The sequence below is a fragment of the Delphinapterus leucas genome, chromosome 7, assembly GCF_059928025.1.
Source record: "Delphinapterus leucas isolate spDelLeu-1000000601 "Yukka" chromosome 7, BTC_Dleu_Yukka2, whole genome shotgun sequence".
In the NCBI taxonomy this organism is placed as follows: Eukaryota; Metazoa; Chordata; class Mammalia; order Artiodactyla; family Monodontidae; genus Delphinapterus; species Delphinapterus leucas.
The window spans coordinates 60313165-60339870 of NC_143135.1; the positions used below are offsets into that span (position 1 = coordinate 60313165).

Here is a 26706-nt window from a genome sequence, read left to right on the forward strand (position 1 = left end):
TACACAGGTCTGGAGCCTTTGGTTAAGCTTGTAGATGTTTTACTGAAAGGCCACTAAGAAAACGCCCTATTAAGGATAGCGGTCTACATAACATGAGGTTTTAATTAAGAAACATGAGAATTCTATGCTATAACAACGTGAAATGCCAATGCAAAGAGTCTAAAATATTGTTTGCTCCCTCTATGAAAACCCACACATTTAAAAAAATTTACTAGTGGAACTGCTCTCCAAAGTAAGAGATAATTTAAAGATGATTGCTTCCTATCATTTGGAAAGCAAAGCAAGATAAAACAAAAACAAACCAAACCAACCTACCTTCAAAACTGCAAGACAAAATGAAAATATCACACACACAAAAACAACTTGTGAAATGAAAACAAAAATCAAGAAACATTAGTGAAGACATTTTAAGGAATTATTGACATTATGTCTCCAGTGGTTCAAAAGAACTTTCACCTATCATTAAAAAAGGGAATTCTTAAAAAAAAAAATCAACAATGGCAGTTCCCATTTGTAAGCATTTATGACAAAGAGCTGTTAACAATTTGCTCTGTCGTACGGAACAGGGGGCTGGATGAAGGCCGCTGCTGTCCTCCACTTACATCAGAGGTTCCAGAGACTTGGGTTTAATGAAGATGGCAATGGGATAGAGCTGGGCAACTTGTAACCGCTTGATAGCATTTCCTGATACGTCAAGTATACAGTGTTTGCCCTGGAAGAAAGAAAAGAAAAATATGGAGTTAATCCAGGAAGAATGATCATAATCAAACCAAAAGGAAAAAAAAAAAGTAAGTATGTTTTAGAGGGAGGTAAAAGATACTGGATTTCAAATTTTGAAAAAGAATCATTGCAAAGCATAAACAAAAGTTGATATACAGGGTTATAACCAAATGTTTGCAATAATTTATATTTCTTACTCCTTTACTAAGCGTCTGTCACTGGGATAGATATTTTACTTGTGTTATCTCAGTTAACTTTATTTCCTTAAATAAATACCTGATGCTCTGCACAAGGAAGCTGTGTAGCCATATGTAATATGACTGAGTCCACCCTCATGAAACGCTCATAAACCATATCTGAAAACAACCGTCAAAAAGAAATTCCCAAATTGTCAAAGAAGAAATTCCCTACCTATGAGGTACATATTATCAACTGCATTTTACAGAAGAAGAGACTAAGGCTTAAAAATACTAACTTGCCCAAAGTCTCAAACCCAAGTCTTATTGGTTGAAATAAATAGATACCTTATTGTCTCACCCTGACCAATGTTAAATCTGGAAGAATGGTAATGTGAGTTTAGAACAATCCCATAAACATTTGCTGAGTGTTTATATGTATCCTGCCTTCGATATGCTCAGTCTAGTATAAAGCAAGGACAGACACAAAGAGTTACCTTAAATATTTTATCTTAAATGTTGAGAGATAGGCTTGCATAGTGTCTAAATATCTTGTTTCTTAACAAATAAAAACCCTATTACACTATAGCACACCTCATTTAACTTGCTTTCCACTGCAATGAGTGCTCAGAGCAAGGAGCTGCTTTATAAAGTATTTCTGGAAAAACAGACACATTTGCCTCACATCATATTCTGCCTCCTGGAGGGAAATGGCTTCATTGCCCCGAGGCTAAAGAGCTTTACAAAAGAAGAGAAAAAGCATACTATGCAAATAGAAACAGTCCTAAATCAATAAAAGGGGATAAAAACTCATCCATAATATCCATGTAAAAATGAAGAGAGTCCAGTGAGTGAGTACTTGAGCTTTTATAGGAGAAACACACTAAGATGGCTCAAGCCTTTACCACTTAAATCAATTCCAAGTTTGCTACCTGTGAAATGCAGCAGTTATAATAAAATGTCTAAATGCAGTTTGATTATTCACTGGCCAGAACAGTTCGCTATAACAAAGGTTGTGTCTACGAGAATAGATGCCATTATCCGGGAAGCTGATTCGAAACAGTATGATATAGCTCAAAGAAACCAACTTTCCAGAGAGAAGAAAGCAGACCCATCTTCTTACTGTATTCTCAGACAGACAGGAACATTTCTTGTTTAATCTTTTTAACCAATACATTAAAAGGGGGGGAAAAGGTTGTGTCAAATCAAATCAATCCAACAAATATGATTGCCTCTTAACTCTTTTTTTTCTTCTATGAAATTGGTTCTCTGTGTTCATAGGAGATTAGGATCTTTCCTTAGGCAGATCTTAAAGGTACACTGAAGTGCTTTCCTATCCTATTCTCTCTTGAACGTTCTTCTCATTTCCACGCCCTTGAAATCATCAGGAGGAGGGGAATCACAGCATCTACACCTCCTCTGAGTTAAAATATCTGCCAGCAACAGGCCAGGCAGTCCTCCCCATCTACCTACCCCTCCACCAGGAGGATCTCGAGTTTTCAGGGAGATGAAAAGTTAACTCCTGCTAACAAAAAGAATTGAGGACCCTGATCTAAACAACAAAGAAGAGTGACAAAGTTTTTAAAGTAAATTCAATGTTGTGGCCAAAGATAAATGAGTCAAGGACAAAGTGAATCTCCATAAGCTTCAAGCTGCTAATTGCCTTTAGGTTTATAAGCTCCCTTTCCTCCTCTCACCGCCAGATCAGTCTTTATTGAGATTAGAATAAAGATTAATGATCTTGCTCTAAAGGATTCTCTGCTTAGAGGTCTTAAAAGGAATATTTAATCAAAATTTACAACTGAAATCAGGAAAGAGTAATGACCAAAAAAATGCAGTTTGCCACTTGGGAACCTTCTTCAGGGGAGACGTAAGATGACTGGGGAACATACCCTTTCTGCTACAAATCTCACAGACTGCACACTGGTTCCATACAAGTTGTCATTGTACTGGCCGGCTTCTATAAACTTGTGCTCTTGGATGTCTTTCTCCATCTGTTCTCTGGAAATGACAAAGTGATAGTCTCTGCCATCCACCTCGTAGTCACGCTTTGGCCTCGTAGTATCTTTATAAAACAAAAAAGATGAAAATAAGGTAACTTTATACTCATAAACTTCCTTTATACATATATTTTTACACCCTCAGCATAGATATATAAAAATATGTAATATGAAGGACCATGACATAGTAGCAGGTCCCAGGCTTAGCCTCCCACTGTAAAGACTATAAAACTAGATAAAATATATGGAAATATATTTTCAGGCATCAGACAACAGGCAGTGTTGGGCTGTAATACTTAAGAGCAACACGAAGGGACTCTGCATTTACTCCATTTTCATTTCCAAATGGAGAGTGTCTAGAGGTCATGTAGTGCTAGGAGACTCTGAAGTTCAGCCAGACTGTGCATTTGGTTGAGACGCCAGAAGGGCCGCATGTTATGAGGTTACTCTCGACTTACTCTAGACCCACCTTCACAAACCCTAAAACCAAGTCAAAACTGGAAGAAGCTGATTTGTCAGTAAATTATTACCTGCCAGAACAAAAACTTAATATTCTATAAAGGAAGATAACAAAATCCAGATGCCCAATAATGTAGCATCACTATGCCTAGCACATGATAAAAGATTATGGGACAAGCAAAGAAGTAAAAAAAGTCTCATATTAAAAAATGGACATGCGGTATAAATATATTCGGGGATTTTAAAAGATGTAAAATGAGATGGTCACAGTTAAGGAGGGACTAAAAGTCATCAACTCTAACCATAGATAGAAATGGTTACACTGTTTGGTAAGAAGAGAAGGGAAAATAATTTAACGTTATAAATTAAAAAAAAAGTTAAGATAAATGTCGCATGATATCACTTATATGTGGAATCTAAGAAATACAACAAACTAGTGAATGTAACAAAAAAGAAGCAAATTCACAGATACAGAGAACAAAGTAGTGGTTATGGGGGGAGGGGCAATATTAGGGGTGAGGGGGTGGGAGGTACAAACTACTGGGTGTAAGATAGGCTCAAGGATGTATTGTACAACACTGGGAATATAGCCAATAATTTTGTAATAACTGTAAATGGAAAGTAATCTTTAAAAATTGTATTAAAAAGAAAGAATACAGGAGGGAGTAAGATACATTCTATACCTGCATTGCTCAGTGTGGTCACCAGCAGCCCCATTCAAGAGCACTTAAAATGGAGCTGGTCCATACATGTACAATACACACTGGATTTCCAAGACTTACTACCAAAAATTTTGAAATACCTCAATAATTTTTATACTGATTACAATTGAAATGGTATTGTCCTGGATATATTGGGTTAAATATAATTTATCCTTAACATTAAAAAAATGTTAAAATATTTTTGATCTTTTACCCAGATATTCTTCCTAGAAATCCATCTTTAAAAATTATCAAAACTTTGGGGCTTCCCTGGTGGCGCAGTGGTTGAGAGTCCGCCTGCCGATGCGGGGGACGTGGGTTTGTGCCCCGGTCCGGGAAGATCCCACATGCCGCGGAGCGGCTGGGCCCATGAGCCATGTCCGGAGCCTCTGCTCCACAACGGGAGAGGCCACAACAGTGAGAAGCCCGTGTACCGCAAAAAAAAAAAAAAAATTATCAAAACTTTGGATGAAGTTTTATCCTTAAAGATATTCACTACATTAATTTATAAATTATAAATAATTATAACACATAATTATAATTGTATTTGAGTTATAATTCATAATATTGAAAAGTAGAGAAAACCCAAAATACCCATAAGTGAGAAAGTATTAATTATGATATAATAATCATTTAAAATAGTTATAAAATTTTAAATGATATTAAGCAAAAAATATCTCTCTATCTATCTATCTAATATGTGCCTAATCATGGGAGAAAATGCGTGAAAAGAAAGAATAGGTAGAAATCTATGAAAATATTAGCAGTGATGTTACTTCTGGGTACCTTGTGGGATTCTGTATTTTTATTTTCCTGTTTAACTTTTTATCATTTTCCATGTTTTGTACAATGAACATGTATTGATTTTCATAAAGTAGTGCTATTAATTAAAAAAAGAGAAAGAGGAGACTATGCAAGGTGGAGGGGAAGTAAAAATGGTGTTAAAGGATTTTTTTTTCTTTCAAAAGTGGAGGAACAAGCTGGGAGCTGTGATGAATGGCCTAGGGTTTGACCTGATCATTTCTATCTGGAGTCTCTCTCAGGGTATGCTCTGTGGCAAGGTCTCTTCCCAGAATCCTTGCTGGGAACAGTTTCATGAGACAGCACAGTCGTCCTAGTTCCCTCCTGCCCATGTACTGCACACATGCAATTCTTGCTATTCTTCTGTATTCCGGGAGACATTTGCAGTCTTGAAATGTAAGAGACACTTCAGAGCATAAAGCTTAAAAACTGCAGAGTGAGAAAGAAATATCTGTTGAGATCAGATTTAAGAGCTCGATGATCTAATAAATTAAAATTCCCTGGTGGGTTTGTCTATGTACACAGAAAGCCTCTATGTATTTTTATGTGACACAGTGGGCGTAGAGATGGAAGTGGTGAGTGGGTGGGTGGCGAATGGGAGGAAGGAGAGCAGATAGCCTCTTACAGGCATGTAGCCCTGAGTGTACCAGAGGGACCAGGAGACCTGATGATTGTCCATAATGACAAGAAAGCAGATTAAAGTTTGCAGTGGCCAGGAGAGTGGGTTAAAATTTTATAATCCTTCTTGTCTGCATCTTCCCAACTCCTGAGGCTGTGAAACACTTGGGAAAGGCTATTTTGTTTTGCAATGACACACGGCCCTAACTCATCCTGAGGTGATTTTAATAGATGGCTTTGTTTCTGATCTCTTTTCTTGTAACTGAGGGTGATCATCAGTTAGATCCATTAAACCTGTAACCTGCCTTCACTGACTGAGCTCACTTTGTTGTTACAAAAAAACCTTGCAGGTCCTCCAAGCGTCACACAACCCAAACAATGTGTTTGCCTGAGCTGTTTTTCAGGAACTCAGAGTCAGCTGCGTCCAGTTCGAGCTTGAGCTGGTTAAGACCACCGACCCTCCAACTGGGCAAGTGCCAATGTCCACTTGGTGACCTGACATCAGGGGGTCCCAAACTCTACCCTCAAAACACGCTAATGCTGCGATTTTCTGAACATGCTTGCCATGAGGAAGCCTGTAGCTTACTTGCACCTGCACAGAATGACATTTACCTCACCTTTTTCTTATTTCCAATCACCCTTCCCCATGCTCCCCACACCTCAGACCGCCCTGCTCCTTCCTCCCACAAATATCCCGTTTCTCGCCTTCGAGGAGGCAGCGAGTCTGAGAGTCTGAGATTCGTTCTCCAGTCTCCTCACTTGGCTGCCTCGTGAATTAACCCTTTCTTTGTTGCAAACCTCCGCATCTCAGCGAACCTGGTTCGGTAATGTTATTCTATGGGAAAAGATACTTCAGTGGCATTTCCATCAATCAATAAGAACATACCGATGCCTATCAATAATCCTATGCTATTTTATTTATTAAAAAAATATATATATTATTTATTTATTTTTGGCTGCATCGGTCTTGCATGCAGGATCTTTCGTTGCAGCGTGTGGGCTCTTTGCTGTAGTGCGTGGGCTTCTCTCTAGTTGTGGCCTGCAGGTTTTTCTCTTCTCTGGTTGTGGTACGCAGGCTCCAGGGTGCGTGGGCTCTGTAGTTTGTGGCACGCGCGCTCTAGGTGAGGCACGCAGGCTTAGTTGCCCCGTGGCATGTGGAATCTTAGTTCTCTGACCAGGGATGGAACCCGCATCCCCTGCATCGTAAGGCGGATTCATTACCACTGGACCACCAGGGAGGTCCCTTTTTAAAAATAAAACAAACAAACCTATGCTATTTTAAATGCTATGGGAGATACAAAGAAAGGATTCATCCTGCCCTCTAGGGGACCACATCATTTACTCACTAAATAGAGAACACATGGCAGCGTAGATGAAACGTGTTCGGTGGGGAAAATTAAATGAGATGCCTGGAAACTAGGTAACTGATGGTATCTGAATCACTGGAGAGACTACTGGAGGAACAGAATTACATTTTATCATCTCAAAAGGAGACAAGCTTTGTTTAGATACTTACGAGGCACACAGGAGCCAAATTTGTCAGGGAATTCAGATATCAAGTCATCATTGATCCGATCCTTCATGGGGCCCAGGATAATCACTGGCCGGGTATAGTTTACTGCAGAAATGGAAAGGAAGATGCAGATGAGGAGAAAGACTTGGAAACCACTGTGGTCTTAAGGCAAAACTGCCAAACACCAAGAACTGGTAAGGGTATTACTTCGGTGGATAAACTGCCCATACAGCCCTGCATAGGGAAATTGATGTTTAACACAGTGTGTTGGCTGAGTCTACTTTCTGGAATTTATCTACTTTCTGGAATGTTTAATACCCAGTGTGTTGGCTGAGTCTACTTTCTGCAGGGAAAAACAACTGCAGTGTGTCAATGAAAAGAAACATTTGGAGAGGTTTTGCTTACTCTACAGTTATGCCTACACAATGTCAAAACAACTACTGAATTTAGTCAATTGAACGGGAGAAAAAGTAGCTATTTGACCATCGTTCAGGCAATGACTTGAAAAAGAAATCATCTGCAGTGATGACACCTTATGTTTTTTTTTGCGGTACGCAGGCCTCTCACTGCTGCGGCCTCTCCCGTTGCGGACCACAGGCTCCGGACGCGCAGGCTCAGCGGCCATGGCTCACGGGCCCAGCCGCTCCGCGGCATGTGGGATCTTCCCGGACTGGGGCACGAACCGGTGTCCCCTGCATCGGCAGGCGGACTCTCAACCACTGCGCCACCAGGGAAGCCCACACCGCATGTTTTTATAATTTCTTTTCCTTAGCTCAAAATACTCTCCATACTCTGCTTGGATTTGGATTTTCCCAATTCCTTTGTAATCACGGGGTTACAAGGAACTCTAAAGTTCGTTTGGTACAATTCCTCCTCTGATGCCATTAGCCTCTGTATAAATTCCTCCCAGGCTTCGGAGCAGCCTAGAAGGTAGCTTATACCTTACAACAGGTCTGCTAAAAAGCCCTTCTTAATACTGAGTGGATGTCAATCTGCATGGAGATTTTATGCAATCGATCCTGCAGGTGGGGCTCTTTATGATTTGGATGTGCTCTTTCCCATCTGGAGGGCAGTTCCATTCTCTTGGGAGCTGTCATTGCCCACATTCAGCAGGGAAGCTGTTTGCTTGGTCACAGGGCCAAAGAGAGAGCATGGTCTGGCCTGGGAACTGCTGACTATTAAGGAGTTTATTTTCCTTGGTCCTTCATTCTTTCCCTTCTGTAATGGTGTCAATCAGGAACCAAAGCATGCTAGGAAACTTACTTTCCTGTCTCGTGACAGGCTCATAAGAAAGAATGAAGTCTTCTTGTCCTCCTGAGAAGAGAAAAAAGGAAAATTACGGTGGACTAACAACCGATCACAAACCACAGCTACAAGTCCTGCTCTACAACCCAGGAAACAGACCCACTTCAGGGTTAATTTCCCTGCTCTCTCCCTCCTTGAACTATTCCCCAAATCCCTTCACCCCCATAAAGCTGTTTAGCAGTATTACAGTGTCAGGTGATCGACGGTCATAAGTCTAAGGAACAACTGGAGGCTGGCCGTCTAAGAGACCGCCTTCCGTCTGACACTGAGAAATGCAGCACTATGGCCTCATATCCAGCATTCCTACTTAAAAGGAACCCACTGAGTTCAAGGAGAGGGTCCTTCCAATAGTTTACTGCTACATTACCAGAATTTCTGGACCTTTTATTTCATCTTCCATTTTATTTCCCAAAGAAGAACGTTCAAAAGCAAATGTCTGCTTGTTTCATTTACGAGACAAAAACTTCATCAGCACACACTACAGGGCTCGGAGGATTTTACTCTGTTAATTCATCAAGAAAATGCTGGGTCAATTAAGAAGATAAAAAAATTGAGGAGGACCCTATATCACTGGTTCTAATTGCTGCTAAATCTAGCCTTGAAACTTTGAAAAGAGAAGTAAGGAAGACAATGTAGCATAAGGGTCGGCCCCCTCCAGTGTCATTTGCTATAAGCCTTCTGATTCACGATGAGCCTCAAATCAACACATAACCATGAAAAGTAAATTGGTTTCATCTATTTTGCCCAGTTGATGAACTAGGCACGAGATTAGTCTGATTCAGCTGCAAACCCCGAAGGCTCTATTCTTTTATTTGCATAGGCCCAGGACCAACTATCTTTTGGTGGGGAAATTGTTCAGGGCTGTTGAAAAGGGCTTTTTATATGCTTTTCTATAGAGGAGTGTAATATGAGGTACTGTTTCCTGAAACCAAAGGGCAATGAGTCTCACTGCTTTATCTCCTCATAGCCCCTGAAACACATTCACAGTCTGTCAAAGCCATGTGCTTCAGAAGTCACAGCCTCGGGTGAGTTAATTTCATAAAAGGAGTTAGTATTACAGACAGTTTTGATAATGACAACTGATTTTGGGAAATTAAGCGATATATGGGTAAAGCTGTGAATTACAGCTGTCTTCCCTGGGGTGCGGGTGGGGGGGGTAGTGAGGGTGTCGCTTTTTCAAGTGTGAGAAATGGCCCCAGGCCTACGCCACATCTTACCTCAAGCAGGGCCCACTCTTAGAATGGTACCACTAGGCTAACTTCCTAAAGTCACGGAGACTAGGCATTGGTGCTTCTTCTAAGTGGAACCTACTCATGGCTGCTCCAAAAGTGTTCAGGGGACCTTCCCACATCAGGGCAGGGGTTTGGTATGTGAGGAATCAGATTCATGATTTGTTTTTTTTTTATTCAGGAAAAAGTGACTCCCTTTAAAAAAAAAAATGAAATGACTAAAATTTACAGAGGCTGGGCCAAAAAATAATAAAGGTGATTGATTGCTAAGCTCTAGTTATGTAAAGGCTGAGATATGCAGAGGTCATAGGAATTCAGAGGATAAGTGTAAAAACGGTTGGGGAAAAAAGCATAGCTTTAGAGACAGAAGCATGGTAGACTAACACTGCAATGTTAGACTAACGTCCAGAGAAATCTCCATGGAACGAATAATATGTGGTAGGAGAATCCTGACCATGGGATAGATAACAGAGGTTTTAAATATCAGGTGATACTTATGCCTCTGCACCAGACTGGGAATCCCATACCACAGTCACCACTGTGCCCCCAGTACTTAACATAAAGAAAGAGGACAATGAATTTGCATTCTAATTCTAGTGGTAGGAGACACGATGAGAAAAGAAGCCAAAGACAGGTTCTACTTTGTGTTTCTGTCTATATGCTTTCATTTTGGGAAGTGTGGTTTTCTCTAAATAAATAGAACACCTCGTGTTCCCATGGGAATCTCTTTACAATGGCCTTGCAAATCATTCTGATGGGACATTCTAAAGGCAAACCTTAAATAAAATATTTGGTGTCAGTAACTACAATGTGTGATTCAGAAAACTAGGACAAAACAACATAGCTTTGATTGACTTTGCTAGAACAGAGTTCTGTAGTTCTTCATTTATCCTTTGCTTTTTGGTTTACTTCTAACCTACAAAAAGCACTGGTTCTTGTTCAGAGCAGTAAGACTGGCAGACAGCAGTGACAGCATCCCTTATGTCAAGGCCCATCCCAATTCTGAAGACCCTGTGACAAGCAGGCACTATGTAAGGAAGCCTGCAGGGATGCTATGGCAGCTGGTATTACATAACAACTGTGAACTCAGCACCTGAAACCAATTTTCACTTTCATGTTCAAGAATGAAAAGCCCTAGGGGTAGTGGGAGGGAGAGTACGAGGGGGAGAAATAAAAAAGCCACAGCAATGAAAGATAATTCATGTCTGCATAGCACTTTACAGGCTATAAAAGGCTTTCACAGCCATTGCCTCCTATTTTTCACAGCCATTTATTTTGAGGTAGGTGCTCTGATGATCTCTACCTTACAGATGAAGAAGCTGAGGCTCAGAGACGGGGCCTGTTTCCTCAGTTAGTAAGTAGTAGAGTCAACATTCAAAACTACACCTTTTTTGACTCCTTGTTGAGTATATGGCACTGTCTCAAAAAGGCCAGAGATGTAGAATTCCCTGTGGAGGCTGGGATATAGGGGCAGAACTTACAAATGAACAAACGGTGGGTGGCAGAGAAAGGAGCTGAACCTGGGTCAGCGTCACTGACAGGGCATAAGGTGCTCCATCTGCAAACGCCAACTCTTTTTTTTTTTTTAAATGCTGCTGTGTCATCTCCATAAAATAGTCATCCTTAGTAGTTTTTCTATCTTTTGCTCAGGAGGTGTCGGCACTCAGAAATAACAGCCAACACAAGGGTATGAACAATTACTTGGTCTTGTTTTGGCAACTGCATGGCTGGAAAGGGGAGAGCGGCACAGTACTGGGGGTGGACGCCTGTGGTTGGCAGAGACTTGGCAGACGCCGTTGTAACCAACTCCACGAACACCATCTTTAAACTGGAAGCAAGTCACAGTAAGAGGGATTTGGAGTAAGACCCAAATATGCCCTCATGATAAGGAAAAACAAGTTGTTCTTTTTTAGAACTTTTTCAAAACCAGAAAAGAGAGAGGACGGAAGTGAAGACCAGTGGCAGGACATTAAATGTTCTAAATGTAGTGTTTAGTGTCTGCACTGGATCACTTATGAAGAATTAACTGGGTTCCTAGAGCCACAGAATGTTAGCGCTAAGAAAGGGTCTGGAGTTCACGTGGTTTTTACAAATGGAAAGTCCGCAGCACATGATGATGTCACTCCCCCTTCGAATGCTCGACATGCATCACAAGTCTATCATTGCCCGAATTACTGCTGAGCCTCACTTGGCCTCAGTACTTTTCAATACAATTCTTCAGGCAGCTACTACCAGTTGGTCAAAGGGCAATCTTGATTAAAATCTGTTTCTTATCTCTCTGTTCTAATCCAAGCTAGTCATTTTACATAGGAGAGAACTGAGGTTCAAAAACGTTCAGGGATTTCTTCAAGGTCACATGGTGAATTAGTGATTCAGTGTCTTCAAAGGATCTTCAGAAGATCTGTTACTATACACAGTGCCCTGAAAATCAGGCTTAGTACATAGTTAATGCTATATAAACATTGCTGCTTGTATTAACTTGATAGGTAGTATGAAATGGTTGAAATGTACTAGGTAAAACATGAAGAGGCTTGGATTACAAACTATCGGGAAGAGTGAAAATGTGTAAGTTTCAGAATTAAACTATCCTGACTGGACTTGCAGTGCCATCATATTAGTGAGGTGTAGAGCTCTTTGGAACTTCAGCTTCCTCATCTGTAAAACGGGGTATTAATATAAGGTACAGCTCATAATTTTGTTGCAGAAATCAAATGAGATAATAATAGATGTAATAAAATTGCTTTGTAAGGACTAAAGAACTAGAGGAAATATAAGGGCAAAACTTGAGAAGAGTGGAGAAAGGAGAAGAATACGGGCACCATTTTGACTGATTCCAGAGGGAAAGTCTGGGGTCTCCTCATTTCAGTATCTCAATTTCACTCAGATCATTTCTTCAAGATCCTTGTTTTGAAAATCCTACTTAACTGATGAGCACCAATGGGTTAGGAGGATAATCATCAGCTCCCCCACACCCATAATGACATAAAGAGCTTCACTGGGCTTTAAGGAAGGCAGGTCTTCAGCTGGTAGAGATCTGCAAGGTTTGAGATGGCATCTTGCATAATTAGACAATGTGCATTGTAACTGCATTTTAGCTGGTGCTCAATATACTTGGACTTCGGAAAAAATAATTATTCTATAATTCTTGAGATGGTGCAGCAAAGGTCTGAGCTACTTATTAGAAACTGAGGTTAGTGTAAATTCATGTGTATGTGTGTGTATCTCAGAAAATAAATGAGGCTTTCAAGTAAGGTTGGCACAATCTGTAACTCCAGAATGCAGTGTGAATGGTGCCCTCTGGAGCTGTGAAACACACGGGCCTGGGCTCTTCTTTCTAACCACTGACTATTATTTTAGCCATTTTGTCCCTGAGTGGACATGGAATGGTCCTAAGAGTAAAAAATAACACCTGAACCTTAGTGAAAAGAGGTCTTTTTTTGTATTTGTCTATACTGCTATCCACAAAACATAGAAGTTAGTCATAATTACAGCAAAAGCCAGGAATTCAGTAGAAAACTCCAGCCTGGTTTGATTTCAAAATGGCACTTTCATGAAACCGTGTCTGTCCCAAGCCTCTGTCTTTTGTCACGCCACTGCCCTTCCTAGAACGTTTCTTCTTCAACTTACTGAGCTGGCAAGTGCCTCATCGTTCCAAAGCTCAGCTCAAAGGCCCCTTCCTCTTTGAAATCATCTCCGAAGCCCCACTATTCTTGGGCCAGACTTTTATTCTAGAAACAGCCACACTCTGTGCTTTTTTAATGTACTGATCTCTCTCTCTCTCCCTACACGTGTGCTGAGTTCCAGAGTTCACTGAGATTCATATTGGGTCTTAAGGTGCCTGTGAGAGAGCATGACATAGAGCGGGTGATGAATGAACTAAAGAATATTCCTGTGTTAGTCCTCATATTTCTATCCTGGAGAAAGAAATATCCTTTTTTCCCTTCTAAGCTATGACAAAGGCTCTTCCTACTTTTGTTCATTTGTAAAGGAAACAATTTGAATGGCTAACCTTCTGTATTCTCAGATGAGACCCAAGCCAATATAGATTATTAGACTCCACATTTTCTCTAGTAACATCCTAGAGTCCAGTTCCAACTCTTCTCTCTTCTCATAGATAATTCAAGCTGTTTGCAAGTGTTTCCTTTATTCACTCAATAAACATTTATGTGTACTTACTATTTGAGGGTGAAAAGAATTATTGATTTCATCTTGGAGCATTGCAATCAAAAACCTGTCAAACAGCTGAAAGCCCTGGTGCAATTTTTATAACTTAATGATTCTGGGAAGAACATTCCCATCTCTGAAGGAGAAGAGAGGGGCTTCTGAAATACTCTAAAAAAAGATTTCTGAAGGAAAAGGTAGTTCCTATATACTTTCCATAAAAGGGATTGAAAGAACAAGATTTGATGTTTTTCCTTTCTCTGCCTGTATCTACAGGATGGAAGCACAACACTTAAAAACTGAAAACTGATGCCAAAGAAATTAGGGTCAAGGGTCTCCATGAATCCCAACAAATAAGTTATATTTTCCTTATACTAAATTGAGGGTACTTCAGGCGCAGGGAAGATAATCTTTGGTCACTTCTTAACCAGCCAGGTTTCTTTGTTTTAAAACCAAATGAAGAGATGGGGGAAGGCAAATATTTTCCCAACTTGGGATAATCATAAAAGTATAAAAGTAGGAAGAATGTACAAATGTTAAAGATCACGTTAAGAACAAGAATACTTTAATTCCTTTCATCAGCAGGACTTATTCTGTTGAGGAAGGAAATGAGGGGGTTCTAACGTTATTTGGTTGATCAAAGGCATCTCATTACAACTCTTCTTCATTTCGTTCTGTGGTGTGTTTCATCTTCCTCCTCCATCTGTCATCTTTCCTCTTTTGTGCTTTTTTTTCTATTTTTCTACCAATCTGATTATCCAAAGCCTTTCTCAAGATCCAGATTGAATTTGTCACACTTCAAGAACACTATTTGACGTTCCACCTCAAAAAAGGCATGGTTTTGTAAATTACCATGCTGTAATGGAAAAAAACAAAAATAAAAGCTATTCTATTCTTCTCTTCTTGTTTTCAATTAATACAAGCAAAAAGACAAAAAACAAAAACAAAACTAAAAAACCCCAAAACAGAAACCTCCAACCAATTTCTATCTTGGTAGCTGAGGGTCATATGTATTGGGCCTGCAACTTTCTAATATCCTCAGCAATTGCTTTTTGAGTAACCCATTTCATTAAGGCGTATAAATAAACATTACAGAAATTGTAAGGATCCCAGTAATAACATGTACCTATTTTAGTCACCAAAAACCTGTAAGTGGTAAGAAACCACAAGAACAGATAAAAAGGATGTGCTTGGCATTTGGTGAATATTTTTATATCACTAAGCAAATGGCTTGAGGTGACCAAACAAACACCAGAAATAAGTTTTAAATAGTTACCTACCTTTTCACTTAAGCTTTCTGATCCAAGATTTGTTCACTTTTAAACAAAATGTGAGCTCCTTCAACATTAGAGGATGAAACTTTTTCATCTCTTCCCAACCATCAAAATTTAAAGTTAGATATAACATAGTATCTACCTCAAAATATTAATCAAGGAGAGAAGAGATATATAAGGTTCATGCTCCATTTAAAAGGAACACTGTAATTTATCAGGATTTCTCTTGTAAAGGGGAGCCAGGAACAGAAAGGAAAAGGCAAAATGAGAAGGAAAATAAAACCATGACAACTTTTCAACCTTCCTGCAGGGAGTTTAAATTATTTTGGAGGGCAGAATGTCAGAATCCACCAAGTTGAACTTTACCCCCACCTTCTCTAGGAAAATTGCATCATCAGGCCACAGCCAACTGAGGTTGGAGTCATTTATTAGCAAGACTGCTACCTCTCGCACAAACCACATGAGTCCACCCACCGCCCTAGTGTCTTTGGTATCTTTCCACATCAGATGATGATTTCATTTCAAGCCATTTGCTTTGGATGAGGATGATTAAGGGCAGCAATTGAAAAACAACGACAGCAAAAATCTGAAATGCACACCACAGGCAAAGGGGCAACTGCAAAGAAAAGAATCACAAACCAAAGCAATAACTTACGGTAGCTACTTTCGCTATCGCTGGCATTAGAAGAAACATGTTCTGCAAGAACAGCACAGCAAATTAAAGAGATACCAAGCACTGGAGAGCAGCCAGAACTTAAAGGAATACCATGCAAGGCTACTAGAAATGTGAGCGAAAGGCAAGTAAGAGGCCGTAGAGGAGACGCATTGAGAAAACTCAGATAAGATGAAGATGAAAACTTTATCTCTCTTTTCCAGGAAGCTACTATTTGATTGCTGTATCTTCTTTTTTAGCAAACAGTAAACTACGTTTAATTATAAAAAATGCATAAGGTCCATCTAAGCACTTTTCTTTTTATGAATACTTTGACCCATTCATGTTGCTCTGATTTTCCAGATTCTTGTTACAAAGGTCAACGTCTCTCAACTGGATGTTCTTGACTATAAATTCAAGAGATTCTGGTATGCAGGGACTGTTTTCTGCAGGCTTTTTGTTGCTCTATTTTGCCTTTAGGTATTTTGCAGGAATATTGCATTTCAACTTGCCAATTGATCCCTGGAATCCCTTGAATTTTATTTCTATTTAAATACTTCCTAAACTAATTCACAAGATGAAAGGGATTGTTGAAGAACTTTCCTGCTTCAGTGAGTGTGTAGGAAATCTTGGAGGAAGAAATGAGTCACTGAAAAATGTTTCATGAGTCAGTTCAATATTTCCTTGTTTTTATTTTAAGATTCTTGCTTGGATAGCTATTAGGTTCTGGAGGAGTGGAACAGGCAGAAGGTAAACGGTCTGAAACTAAGCACAGGTTCTGCCACAAAGTATGTTTTTAATTCATGTTGAATGACTGCACAAGTATACGGTGATATTTCCAACCTTTTTTTTCATAAAAACACAGCTTAACTAGCATAACAGGGACGTACCGGTTATGTGCCAGAATTAGGGCTTTATTTCCAAAATCACTTCCTTTCATCTGTACTATTTACTAAGCTATAGAAGATAAATTCATCAACTTACTAACTTCTTTGTATATCAGGCTAATTGAATGCAGAATATGTGACTATTTGATTTCTGAAGCTCATTAGCAATAAATTCAGCTTTTTAAAAAGTGACAACTGTTGTACATCTTTAGAAAAAAGGAAAAGAATATAGAACCTTATTCTCTAACAGTTAAAAAAAGTGCTTTAAAATGTATTTGCTATTATAGATTCTTGGATAGATTAGTTTCCATTTTTTAGCTTTATTAAGATATAACTGACAAATAAAATTGTAATATATTTTAAAGTGTACTGTGTGATGATGTGATACATGTGAACATTGTGAAAGGACTCCCACAATCGTGTTAGTTAACACATCCTAGATGGATTAATTTCAGAGCATGAAACTAATGAAAATCAAAGCATGGGTTAAATTCACTTGAATCATTTCTCTTTGTGTGGGTGTTTGACCAGAACTGCATTATTAATTTAGGTACATATGTTACAAGTGCAAAGAGGCACTAGGGAAAGAAGTGTGGATGAATTAGTGCATATTTGTTTTTTGTTACTGAAAAGAAAGTCTAAGTACATACCCAACGATGGCGTATCTTCACGTGTGTGATTATCACAAGTACCTTGACTTGAAGATGACAGGTTTATTTTTGTTTTGTTTTTACTTTTAAAATAATTTAGAGTGAAGCTACACTATAGAAATTTACAACCATGCAGTGTTTTATTTAACGACCAATCTCTCTTAACATCAAGATAGTGTTTAACGGAATTTTTCTATTTTGTAGGTAAAAAGAAATTAAAAATATGTTCCAGCTGAAGTCCAAATTATGGCTACCAGTAGTGTTAACTGGCAAATAACTTTACCTAGTGAAATCTGTTCAATTTTTAAAGAGTAAACAAACCTTTGGATTTAAAAGGGCATCATTCTAGATACAAAAAGGCATAACATATTTTTGACTCTCCAATAGCAACTACTTTTTAGTGATGTTCATATTAACAATATATTAAAATGCTCCCCACCCCCACTGAAAATTTAAGAAATTCTCTCGGGTGGTACTTGATGCTATCCAGATACTGCTGAAATCAACATTTGAATTTCAGCCACCAATTCAAGAAAAATTTCATGACATATTCCATACAGAGACTCAAAGATAAAGTTTTCATCTTTAAGGAGATCAGTAGTTACTCTTGATCAGATTTTGTTTTCTAAACATACATATCTAAAAAAAGAGTCCAAATTAACAATTTGAAGGATGACAGGTATCATTACGCAGGGTTATATAACCAGCCCTTGAAAACAAAGTCCAGCTCAATGTTATTTTGTTTTATAGAAATGAAATGAACAGCTTCTAAAAATATTGCCCACAGCTGTTAAATTAAAACAAAAAGAAAACAAACAAAAATGAACATGTGATACAGCTGCAAAAGACACAAAACTGTTCTTAGTTCATTGATGCCTACACAATGGAGTTAATATTAAAGAAATAAAAATCATAGTATAGTATATTAATACACAGAATTATTATTTTTTATTAGTGCAATGGGACACAGAGTAAAGGCATTAATAACTAGAAAATTTTAAAGTTTAATATATTTTTCTTTCCACTCTAAACCGTAAAATGAAGATCTGGTTATGCAATGCAGCTAATAAATCACTGATAGAAAAACATATTAATATACATATCTAAAACTTTATCATACAAACATTTCAAGCAGGATCACTGCAAGTCAGAAAAAAAAATCAGTCAAAGTTAATAGCAAAGAATTATTCATGGAAGATCAAACAGCTTAATATTTACTTTTTGAGAATGCATGTTCCTTTTGACTATAACACAGCTCCTTTACCAATAGCAAAGTACAACCCAATTATGGAATTTGGCAAGGTCATTAAGTATGTCTGGGGGAAAAGCCAGAAGAAAGAATATAAAATACATTTCTGCTTTCCTGTTCTACAGCATTTAACTCGCCCTTTCTTTCAACATGGTTTCTTGCTCCCTGAGAGGTATCAGGCGGCAGAGCAAGGGATGCCACGGCGGCACCAGGACCATGCTGGTCACAGCACGCGGTCAGAAAGGGAAGGTGTGAACTGCAACGGAAGTTACAGTGCCTGGGACACTTTGCTTTTAAATGCTGACATGCAGAACAAAACGGCTGAAAATTGCTTTGTAGGAGCATTCACAGCTAGGTAACAAATAAAACTCAGTATCTTGTGCATGCTAGGAGTGAAAGGCCCTCGAGAAAAGGAACAAAAGCGAAACTCAAAAGGAAAGAAAAAGAAAAGAAAAGTTACAGTGACCATTCCTGGGAACTTACTCAGAGTCTTTGTTCCATAACCGTCGTCACCTAATCCGGGGATGTCCTGCATGGAAGTCCCCAGAGAGAGCAATGAGAGAGGGAGAACAGCCACGGAAGAGGAAGGAAGAAGTCAGTGGAGTTGAAATGGATACTACCATGACAGACCGTGTTGCCTGAGCAATCTGGATCCCATGCTCTCTTCTTCTGAAACAACTTTCACCCCAAACTCCCTGGACTGAGACTCAAGGATTTGTAAAGCAACTCGAAAGGTTTAAGCAGAAGATTGTTATGAAAAAGAGAAAGAGTCAGCAGATGTCATTTTTGCCCACTGTCAGTACTGCCACAGCAACGTACCACTGAGAGCGATGATCCCCTCCAAGTTTCATGGCCAATTCTTAGTCTGAGCATCCACCCAATACAAGCTCACTGCTCAGTAAGGAAGTGCTTAATATTTGCTGGGAGGGAAAGAGTGAACAAATGCTAGTAATCAATAAAGGGAATTTAATCACTCCCAGTTAGCTAGCATTCCAAAACAATATACGTGGCAATGGAATCTAATATTTCTGTCCAGAAAAGAATTTGTCTCGAGCCCTTGGAGAGTTGCATGATAGAAAACGCGAACCAGACCCAGTCCTGGTCACAGATAAATGCTGTTTGGAAGCAAAGTCCCTGCTTCCTCAGGTCCCTCTCCAATGCGTTCTGCAAAGAAGAGCTCCATCCAGGGAAGGATCCAGACTGCAGCCAAACACTGGTCACAGTAGTAAGCCCTGACCTGCCTGCCTGCCGTGTTTGTTTGCCTAGGCGTGTGGCGTGGGGGAGCCTACATCATGCGTGTTGCCCGTGAAGGATTTTTTTCTCTTGTGTTGCAGGTGACATTCTCTTCGAGAATCTACTTACGTTCAGGATCACTGGTTTCCTGCTCACTCTGCTCCTTGTTCTTGTAGAATGGGAATTTTCGTGAAAAGATGAAGCTCTTTTTACGCTTGTCATTGAATGACTGTGAAGGAGAAAAGGCATGGGGCAAAAACAGGGGACGTCTAATTGTTGTCACACTCATGCTGACAAAACAACTAGTTTGTAAAAGCAGAGAGAGCTGTAGTGATGCAAGTGGATAGTCTAAAGGGGTGCGGGAGGGTCCCTAAAGGCAGATTTTAGTTTCCAGGAGTGTAAATTCTGAAAAATGACACCTTGGAAAAACTGTCTCCTAATTAAAAGGCAGGTAAATGACGACAGGGGAAATGAATATTAAATTGGAAGTAGAAGACCCTCTGTCCGGCTCTGTAACTTGCTAGTTCATCACCTTAGGCAGGTAACTGAACCTCTTTGAACCTCAGTATCTACTTCATCTGCATCCTGAGGATGATGACAGCAGCTCTTAGGTTGTGAGACTCATGGAAGGCAGTATAAACATAAAGTGCTATACAAATGTCATCTTTATAATCATCATTATCATCAGGTAGAAAAGACTTTACTAGAGACGCCAGACACATCAGTGTCTAGATGTCTTTTTAAATAACTGGAATTTGAGTTACTTCAGCTTGAATTTAATTAAAACCTCAGAGATGTGTGTGGATTTATGATATATGATGATTTAGTTCCCACACAGATATATGATAATTACAGTATTATATTTTCATTCAAAAGAGATTTTAAAGATAATTGAGCTCCAAGCCCTCACTGAGGCACAGAGAGGCTGAGTCCCTTGCCAATATCACAGAGCTAGCTGGTGACAGTCAAGACACCATCAACCAAAATCTATTAAAATTGTTGCTAAAGAGGTATTAACTTGACATTCACTCAAGCAAGGGAGATATAACGGCCATTTATCTGTATTCTGATATGACAGGAAATAATGGAAGAAGCGCTGTCCTTAAAAATGTAAACCACTCCATTAGCTTAAATGAGGTGGAATTTAAAATAATACAGGTAGACATAACAGAATACCTGTATCAGAACTTATTCATTCAAGTGAATATCAGATGCTTGCCTAAAAGACTTCTTAAGAAAAAATCATTTATTCCCACTGTTGCTGTTATGTAAATGCTATCTGGGGTTCTTCTTTGGGAAACGTGTTCTTAATCGTTTTATAGGCTATAAGCCCTGCAAGTCTTGGTAATTTCATATTGACGTATCATTTTAAAAACATGTTTTGCCAGCTTATTTGACTGACTTGGCTCTGAGGGTCTCTCGCCAAGAAATAAGATTTGTTACCACACAGGTATTAGTGTGCCAAAGACTGAAGGTAATTTGACAAGGGGTATTCTAAAGCGGTTTTAGCAATGACAGCCGATAGGAATAAATGCAGAGAGAGCAAGGTGACTACTTGGAAAAAACAGCACTTGTTTGGATATTTTGGCCCATTAGCGGGAATCAGTTATGTGCTCTTATGAATTTGATGCTTGACAAAATGGTATAAATAACTTATTTTCTTTGTATACTCACGCACTCCTATATCTAATATCCATTTTGGTAGTCATGTTCATTTAGGAAATATTAAAGTATTAAAATATTGGCGCTGTCATTCAGTAATTCATTACTTTTTTAGTTACTAGGAAATTTCACCAAAGTCAGTTGAGCTTAATTTTATGTACCCTTAAGAAGGCTTTAAGAAAACCAATAAATCAAATATTTAATAAATCCTGAAATTAGGGGACACATTTTGTACTTCATATTCAAGAACTAGAAACACATTCTCAGGGAAAAAAAGAAGTATCACTTCAGAATTTATTACTCTGCTGACAGCACTTGTGTTCAATATAGTTTTATCATAATTTGTAATTGAGGGATTGGTGTCCAAAGACAAGGCTGGAAACTACCCCCCAAATTTTCCCAGTTAAAAAATGGTAAGTCCTTAAAGGAACATTAAATATTCTTGCATCACTCCAGTTTCATGCCACTTTTACATTTCAAGCATATTTAACTTCAGTAACTGAAAATAAAAGAAAAAAAATATCATGTAAGAATTAATGACACGTGATATTGCAAGATATGTTAGACATTTAACTTCAACGTTACGGATGGCTTGTCATGCAAAAAAAAAACCACTTACATATTTTCATGCAAATACAAAACAATGCCAGGAGGAATAAAGCCTGGGGTTAAAATGTAGACATGAATGCACAATGTGGAGGCCTTTGAGAGCCATATGGGGCCGCATGCAAACCACATCGTTTAAATTGTCTCTTGGGGTCAAAGGAAAATGAAAATGTGTTGTTTGTGATTCATTCTTTTATCTTTTCAAAGCAAGGACTGTAATGTGTTAACATTTCCCGAGTATGAAAATGTTGTGTATCATGAGTCATCTGATTGGGACATCATAATATTTAGCACCACACTTTTTAAAAGAACAGAAAATGCATAATAATTCCTCAAAAATAAAATTATCTATCATATCAGTCTATTACCGAAAGCCACTTTGTACTGGAGTTAAAGAAAAGGTAATGGAATCATTCATTGGTGGTCACATTGCCTTACATTTATGGACACAAAACCAAATCACAACTTCCCTTCACACGCACAGATTTAAAAGTCACACATTTAAGGTCTTAGTTAAACATTTCAACTAGAAGAGGTTATATGTGGTTTATGGTGCTCTCATCTATTCTTTATTTTGTTAGACATGTGTAATACCATTATATAAGCTTTTGTTTTCATTGCTGTTAATTTTTTTCTTTTAATTTAGAAAAGAAAAATCTGTTACACGAGTGTTAGGTGAGAATAATAAATCAGCACTTTTACTATTCATGGAACACATCGTTCTAAAGCTAACCTACAGCTCTATTAATCGTACTTGATCAGTGCTATTTTCCTCTACATTACAGTATCTTAAATTCCAATCCATTGTCTTCATGGCAGAAAACTTCTTTGAGCAGAGATTTTGAAAATACCAATCACACGTGGCAAGTGGAAAGTTGGCATAACTAAGAATTCCATTGTGGAATTTGACCTGGATTATTGAGTTCTTATGAACAAAAATGGTAAAGACAACAAGTAACATTTGCTGAGCACTTATTATGTGCCAGGCTTGGTTAGAAAGGCTCTGCCTATGCGAATCTCCACACTAACTTCATGAGGTTGGTATCATCATTATTCTCATATTACAGATGAGGAAACTAAAGTTTACAAATCTTCTGTTACTTGCCCAGAGTCACACAGTTGGTGAGCAGTGAAGTTAGAATCTGAATTTGCAAATATTCCTGGTTGCAAATACTGCTGTTCTTAGAGCAAGAAAAGTTTCCGTAACTCAAGCCTGTTTCAAGTTTCCATTTAAAATCATTAGCATCTGACTTTCTGAAGTGACACTGTAATCTGTCTTCTTTCCCACAGCTTCACTGCTTGGCAATTATTTATTTAAGCCATCAGATGCTATTGGCTTCAACAATATTTTTGTGTGATATCCTGCTACAATTTTTTGAGAACCTTTCATGTTTTTGCGGGTTCTATTCTATTGTACTTGTTTTTAAATAATGTACAAAAATAAAGTAAAAAAATTTCAGTGTGACAGGTTATGAATGGCTTTTAAAAGGTAAGTGCCCATGAGGGGCAAATCTATAGACGAAGTAGATTAGTGGTTGGTTGGGGCTGAGTGAGGGTAGGGGGTACAGAGAATGGGAAGTGACAGCTAATGGGTATAGTGTTAGTTTTAGGAAAGACGAAAATGTTCTAAAATTAGATTGTGGTGATGGTTGCATAACCCTACCAATATAGTAAACAACACTGAATTGGACACTTTAAGTCTGTGAATTGTATACTATGTGAGTTATATCTCAGTAAGGTCTTAAAAAACAAAAATACCCCTCTCCCTAACCTCCACACTATGGGATGAAAGCAAACAATCACAGCATGTTTTAAATTTTACTTGGTGTAAATAATTTTTATCTTTAATTGAATGAGAGGAAACCTCCCTCTACAACCCTTGCAATCAATCAGATACACATGCCTTGTTTATCTGATTCTGTTGTGTCTCTGTTAAATGAATACCTTTCATGTTGTGACAGACATTAGAACACTCATTCCAGGAGTCAGCATATTATTACTGTCACTCAGAAGTCGCCAAGTTGTTAGGTCAAATGGCACGAAATTGTGCAGCCTGACCCCAGAATGGCATTGGTGAACTGGTTTAAGGTAAAATACATGCTCCATGAAGAAAAGAAACAAAACAAAAAACTCAAATTGCTCCTTCTCCCACTCAAATCCCATGTTTTTAAAGATACATGAGGGAATCTTGATGTGTTTTTATCCTTTTCATTCAGAAAACTTCAAAACGAGGGGCATTTTAAAGTTTTTCTTCTTCGTGTTCTAATTTTTCAAGCTTCAAATGTTTCATAGTTCTAAAAAGTCACATTCAAGATATGAATGTTCTCTGGGCAGAATTTGATTTAAATGTATACTGAGCTCATATACACCTTTTTCTGTGACCTCTTTTATCTCTTATAAATGTTTCTTTCCTCTTCATTCTTGTCTCTCCTCCTCTAAAATAATTGTGTTCCCTTTGGAAGGCTGTTACTATAAGTTTGGGCCACCACTGTGTATTATACACATCATGTTTTCATACAGAACAAAAGAGAAGTTTAAAACAAGAGAGGTCCAAAAACAAGTAACAATGAAACAAAGAGGTTGTTAAAGGAAAGACAGGAGTTGGCCTGAAATATGTCCGTTTTAGAAACGTGTCTGAATGGATGTGTGTCTGTAACAGTGTCCCTATAAATGTGTCTCTAACAGTGTCCCAGGGTTCTGTTTGCAAGGCTAATGAATTAATGCATCTAGGCACTGAGCATCAATAGCTGGTAACATCACACACACAAAAAGACAATCAGATGAATGTGCTTCCTGATGGGAAAACAAAATATTACCACAAAGTAGTTCTGTAAACCTCTACTCTCAAAAGAAAAGGAAAGAAAACCCTCCTTTGCCAATGAGTCTGAATCTAACCAAACCTCTAAATCCAACTACCAGTTTACAGAAATAAAGATGACAGAGAAACCTGCTAAAGTATACTACAAAGAAAATCTGGAGTAAACTCTATAAGACAAATGACCTGGTTTCTTAAATATAAAAATGGAAACAAAACAAACAAAAAAATGGGGGAAAACATATAAATCAGAAGAGAACTAAGAGGAATCAACCAATTGCAATAGATTTCACTTCTGGTTCAAGCAAAGAAATTGTATAATAAAGAAACAAAAAAGCATTTATGATATTTATGAGTCAAGTTAAGACCTGAAATAGATGGAATATTAATCCAATAATTATTAATTTTTAAGTGTGATAAATGGCATTGTGGTCATGCCATATTTAAGTAGTTACAGTTGAAATGATTTAATGCATTGAATTTGCTTCAAAAAAATATGGGAGAAACATAGTACTCTGACTACTTACCCTCAGAATATATTCTAAAGATAGAATTGTAAAGAAATTTTGAACTTCACTTAGGAGGCTTATTGTCGGTTGAATTCTGAAACTATTTGGTGTGTGAGTAATGAGCAAGTGAGTAAAACACACTGATGTTGTGAAACAACGTTATCCTTGTGAAAGAAGGGTAAGGTACAATCACGGAATGAGGTAAGGAGAGGAAAAATCTTATGATGGTAAATAGTAATTAGAAGCATCTGATATAAATTTATGATTTTTCTAAACAAATTTATTTTTCTTTCTCTGCCCATTAAAGGAGGCTAGATGTAATGATATCCCAGAAGCAAAAAGCACACCTGGTGCTCAGACTTTGTTTTCTAAATGCCATTTCCTACAAAAAAGAGCTAGGTTTTTGTGTTTTTTTTTTTTGAGAAATGGCTGATTCCATGAGCAGGTAAAGTAAAAGGTAAGTCTGAAACATTTTGTTGGACTGGAAAGTAAAAAGTACTAAACATAAACACAAAAATAACACAAAATTTAGAAAACCTAGAATTAATGATGGCATGTCAAAAGGACACCAAAGCCAGTTTAAAAGTGATCACACCAGCCAAATCTAGACAAGTTGAATACTAAAATGAATAATGACAGAAATGGAGTATAACACATTGAATTAAAAAAGAAAATCATAAGTCCATAAAGATCACCCAAAATACCTAAATTAAATAATTAATAATGGGGAAAAAGAGAAAGTTCTCTTATGTAGAATGCTAATAACTATAGAAGAAATAATAAAGTTAGGAAATCACCATTTTTTGACTACCATAATAATAATTAATTCAGGCAAGAATCATCAGTGGTTAATAAAACTATTGATTAAAAATTTGTTGGGGAACAGCATACATTATCTTTTTTTTTCATTTCTAATTTTATTGATTTGAGTCCTCTCCCTCTTTTTCTTGATGGGTCTGGCTAAAGGTTTATCAATTTCGTTTATCTTCTCAAAGAACCAGCTTTTAGTTTTACTGATCTTTGCTATTGTTTTCTTTGTTTATATTTCATTTATTCCTGCTCTGATCCTTATGATTTCTTTCCTTCTACTAACTTTGGGTTTTGTTTGTTTTTCTTTCTCTAGTTCCTTTAGGTGTAAGGTTAGATAGTTTATTTGAGATTTCTTTTGTTTCTTGAGGTAGGGTTGTATTGCTATAAACTTTCCTCTTAGAATTGCTTTTGCTGCATCCCATAGGTTTTGGGTCGTCGTGTTTTTGTTGTCATTTGTCTCTATGTATTTTTTGATTGCCTCTTTGATTTCTTCAGTGATGTCGTAGTTATTTAGTAACGTATTGTTTAGCCTCCATGTGTTTGTGTTTTTTATGTTTTTTTCCCTGTAATTTATTTCTAATCTCATTAGTGTTGTGGTCAGAAAAGATGCTTGATATGATTTCAACTTTCTTAAATTTACCAAGGCTTGATTTGTGACCCAAGATATGATCTATCC

The 26706-nt window shown here is 38.0% G+C and overlaps 1 protein-coding gene across 5 annotated transcripts in view; it reads right to left on the reverse strand.

Moving 5' to 3' along the window:
- Positions 1 to 26706, reverse strand: part of DLG2 (discs large MAGUK scaffold protein 2) — a 251959-nt gene that overhangs the window by 11183 nt on the left and 214070 nt on the right. For all 5 annotated transcript variants that reach the window (XM_089914175.1, XM_089914174.1, XM_089914172.1 and 2 more), the window contains 5 exons: positions 19758 to 19857; positions 8252 to 8302; positions 6992 to 7093; positions 2789 to 2961; positions 603 to 712 (listed from right to left, as the gene is read on the reverse strand). In XM_089914175.1, the coding sequence (XP_089770301.1) occupies positions 603 to 712; positions 2789 to 2961; positions 6992 to 7093; positions 8252 to 8302; positions 19758 to 19857 (536 nt within the window). The remainder of the gene's footprint in view (positions 1 to 602; positions 713 to 2788; positions 2962 to 6991; positions 7094 to 8251; positions 8303 to 19757; positions 19858 to 26706) is intronic.